The sequence below is a fragment of the Capsicum annuum genome, chromosome 8 (assembly GCF_002878395.1).
Source record: "Capsicum annuum cultivar UCD-10X-F1 chromosome 8, UCD10Xv1.1, whole genome shotgun sequence".
Classification (NCBI taxonomy): Eukaryota; Viridiplantae; Streptophyta; class Magnoliopsida; order Solanales; family Solanaceae; genus Capsicum; species Capsicum annuum.
This window is the reverse complement of record NC_061118.1, coordinates 106,727,579-106,731,783: the sequence shown is the minus strand read 5'-3', so window position 1 is coordinate 106,731,783 and position 4,205 is coordinate 106,727,579. Positions and strand designations below refer to the sequence as shown.

The 4,205-nt window shown below is 28.0% G+C and overlaps 1 protein-coding gene across 1 annotated transcript; it reads right to left on the bottom strand.

Moving 5' to 3' along the window:
* Nucleotides 1-2,862: 2,862 nt before the first annotated feature.
* LOC107879627 (glutaredoxin-C6) lies at nt 2,863-3,670 on the bottom strand. Its single transcript, XM_016726632.2, has one exon. It carries the CDS (start codon nt 3,644-3,646, stop codon nt 3,098-3,100), a length of 549 nt encoding a protein of 182 aa, XP_016582118.2. The 5' UTR covers nt 3,647-3,670; the 3' UTR covers nt 2,863-3,097.
* Between the last annotated feature and the right edge of the window lie 535 nt (nt 3,671-4,205).

Sequence of the window (4,205 nt, the reverse complement as noted above, 5' to 3'; positions counted from 1 at the left end):
GATAAACAATTAATGCTAAGCAAATAAAAAAAAAATATCCTTTTTTGATATATCAAAAATAATAAATAAAAATAAAAAATTAATTAGAAAATAGTAACAAGTAAAATATGAAAGTAATCGTATTAAATTAGAAATATATGCATGTAGCCTGTCAATCTTATGATTTTAAATTTGTCCGGTAAAATGTTGAAATCAAACTTACAAATATATAATCTTTCTAAAACAAAATACTGTCTTCATTAGCTTTTAATTATTACTTTTTGATATAACATATTCATTGAAAAATAATTATTAATATAATTATTTTATTATAATATCTTTATTAATTAATATTTAGATTAATATATCTTAAAAATATTTTGAAGTATGAATAATTAATATCAAAAATAAAATAAAAAAATTCGTTTACCTTTTTTTAATATATCAAAAATAATAAATAAAAATAAAAATTTAATTAAAGAAATAATGTCATGGAGAATTAAAAAAAATCAAACAATTAGTACAGAGTGATGCGGAGGCCGACTATAATACTTTCAACATCCATAAATTTTATTTCCTCAAATAAATTAATCAGCGTTTGTGAAACCGAGAATAAAAACCTTATCAGATAAAATTGAGTTAATTTCTCGAATTGTCGCTCAACTTATAAGTATTTCATTAAAGTAATTTTTTAAAACTTTTAGGATAATATTATCACTTAATTTGTAGGAACATCTTACTAAAATAACTTTTAATTTTTCTTTAACAATATTTTTACTGAACTACATAAATATTTTCAATAAGCTGAAAACTAATGAAAAAGTTAAATTTATAACGAAATATTATTCATACATATTTTAAACTATATTTCTAATTACATAAAAATAATTAAATTTAAATTAAATATATTTTTAATAAAATAAATTATATTTATGTAATTAGCGCAACATGATGGTGCAATCTTTTGTTAAAAAATGATACCTTTTAACGAAAGTTTATGTATTTAACCAAAAGGGTTGGTGTGGTGGTTGAGCACCTCACCCCTTAAGCAAGAATGGAGAAAACTATGTGGCCAATTCCCTACTGCTTAGTGCGCTGAATGTGGGGAAACCCTAAAAAAAAAGGAAAGTTTATATATTTATCATTTTAGTTTTTTTTTTTTTGTAAATCAGTCTAATTATAAGATTTATTGTACAAATGTGTAAAAATGAACAACAATTACGCATCACTAATATTATCTTTTAGCTAATTTTTATTTTCTATTTAGAGGAACTTCTTAAATACCATTATTTTTTAATTGCAAACTTGAGAATAGTATGTAAGAGAAAAAAAAGGAAAAGATGGTATAAATTTTTATGAAAGTATTATTTAGATTGCACCTCCATTTTGCTCTAGTTGCATGAATATAATTTATTTTATTAAAACTATATTTGAAATTGATTAAATAAATTTTATATAATTAATGAATATTTGATCTGAAAGTAAAAGTTAAAGTATATATGAATAAATTTCGTTAAAAATTTAATTTTTTAGTTAGTTTCATCCTATTGAAAATATATTTGTAGTTAAGTGACAATATTATTCAAAAAATTTTAAAAGTTATTTTAGTAAGATATTCCTATAAATTAATTAATATTATTGTCTTAAAATTTTTTAAAATTAACTCAAAAATAAGTTATGTATGAAAATTCACCAATGAAGCTAGAAATTTTAATAAAGGAATAACACAATAATCAATTTAACAAAAAGTAGACAACTATGGAAATAAAGAGTCAATATATAATACTTCTTCGATTTGAAAAAGAATGACGTAATTTGATTTAGCACCAAGTTTAAAAAAGCAAAAAAGACTTAGAATTCTAATGATCCTAAATTAGAGTTGTATTAAACGTATCAAAATATCCTTCAATCTTTTAGTTTTAAGCATATTAAAAAAAAAAGTTATTCATTTTGAAACAAACTAAAAAAAAAGTAGCTCATTTCTTTTAAATGGAAGAGTACACAACTACACATACATAAAATTAAAATTGACCTGGCTTTTCCAAAAAAAAAATTGACCTAGCTCAATTGTGTAATTTTCAACGAAAGAGTGCCATTTGACACTCCACTCCAGCAACTTGCAATGCATATTTGACCCCCAAAAAAAACTTGCAATGCATAAGAAGGAACGTCGTAGCAAGATTTTCACACCTTCTCTACTTTAATAGATTAAAGAAAGGAAGATGTCAAGCTAAAACACTGATCATAGATCTTGTACTTCAAAATACTTCAGTTTTCAATACTCACTTTGTTTTATTTTACTGGTCCCAATTTAATATTACACATTAATTAAAAAAATAATTAACAACATGATTGATTTATCATAGTATTCAAATACTTAATACTAAGAGTAAAAATAAAAAATTATCTTGATTAATAAAAAATAACAAATAAAATAAAAAATTAAATTAAAAAATTTAAGACGAGTAAAATAAGCCGGGGAGTACATTTCTGCCTCCCTCCATCTTCACAATTCCGCCGCCCCCCCCCCCCCCCCCCCAAAAAGACGCGCGCACACAAAGGAAACCGCCTATTATTGTACTAAACATTAATTGCGATGATTGAAACTTTAATTAAATCCTCAAATATATCAATAAGCTATCGGTCCAAATAAGAAAATGAAAAGGAGAACGTTGGTCCCAAAGTTTGGGTAAGTAATTGAATATTTTGCTTAACAGAGTAATTGTTAAAAAATTCAAGAATATTCTTCCTCAGGGATATTCAAAGCAAATAAGACTTAAACCGGAAATAGTATTTAATAAATGCCCCATTTAGTCATTTTGACATTTCAATTAGCTTGAGGAAAAGTATTTCCCAAAGTCCTGAATAGGGTAAGGCAAAGAAAGAAGAGAAGAGCAACACACTTTCTGTAAAATACAGATATGTTATATAATAACACTTGATATTGCACGAAAAATAGAATAATTATCAAAGCTAATGGAGTAATTAACTAAGGAAGAAACAGCTAATTTATACTAGCAGCGCACATAATTATTTTCTTTTCCTAAGATTTTCTTTTTGTTCGTTTTCTGGACAATTGGATTAATTAATATATATAATTGAAAGGATGAAATTATTTTTACAATACCGCATGAGTGATGACACCGACTTCCACAAGCCTAGGAACAAGACGACCACTCAAGTGAAGTGCGACGAGGCTCTCTAGTCCACCGACACGTGTCCGTCCAATGAAGACCGCCGGAGCATCGCCGGCACCGGGAATCACCTCATCATCTCCGGATGGGAGGGCAGCTATCTCGTCTTCCTCTAGTTCAATTACAGTGGGATGAACCCCAATAGCAGAGAGCAATTTCTTCATGACGTGGCACATGCAGCAAGACGAACGGGTAAAGATGACTACGGGGTTTTCGAAGATGAGACGTTGGATTCTCACCTCCGTCGACTCCGTAACGTCGATGGCGAGTGGTGAACTGGCAGTGGGGTTCAGTTCTAGCCGCACGCCACCGTCCCCATAGAAGCTGTTGCCTCTCATCATGGTGGGATGTGAGGAACAAAAGAGAGAAAGATTCAAGGGAAGAGAATGAAGGAAAGGTTTAGGAGAAAAAGGGAAGGGAGAAGAGATTATATAAATGGAAGGTGGCAATGGTGTTACATCACAAAGTAACATACTACGTAAGTTATGCAAGATTGCAACCCAACGCTCTTTTTAGCCTCTTAGTATCGTTTGATAGAGTGTATTGTTGTTTATTATTAATATCTTGTTTGGTATTTTCTCTGTTTTAAAAAGAATTATCTATTTTGACTTGACATAAAATTTAAGAAAATAAAGAAATTTTTAAATCTTATGGCCTTAAATTAAAGTTGTGTCAAATGTACCAAAATGTCATTTAATCTTGTGGTCCTAAACATGCCATATGAAAAGTTGAAATTAAAGTATCGCCAAAAAAGGAAAGGGGTCATTCTTTTTTAAACGGATTAAAAAGAAAAGTAGGTCATTCGTTTTTAAACGGAGGGAGTATAATTTTTAATCTATGTATAACTAATGCGGATATTAATTATACACTCTATTGTGTATTAAAATGTGTATTACTAATACCACCCATTTTCTATGTATTAGTAATACAAAGTTTTTATGCATTAACTTATTAAATGACCTTAATACCCCTCAATTTCCCTCTCAAAATATTTCACCATTCCTTTTTTCCTCATTTTAATTTGCAATAGTG

Bases quoted from the DNA above. Each gene is read 5' to 3' on its own strand.
- LOC107879627 (XM_016726632.2), bottom strand. From the start codon at position 3,646: ATGTTACTTTGTGATGTAACACCATTGCCACCTTCCATTTATATAATC.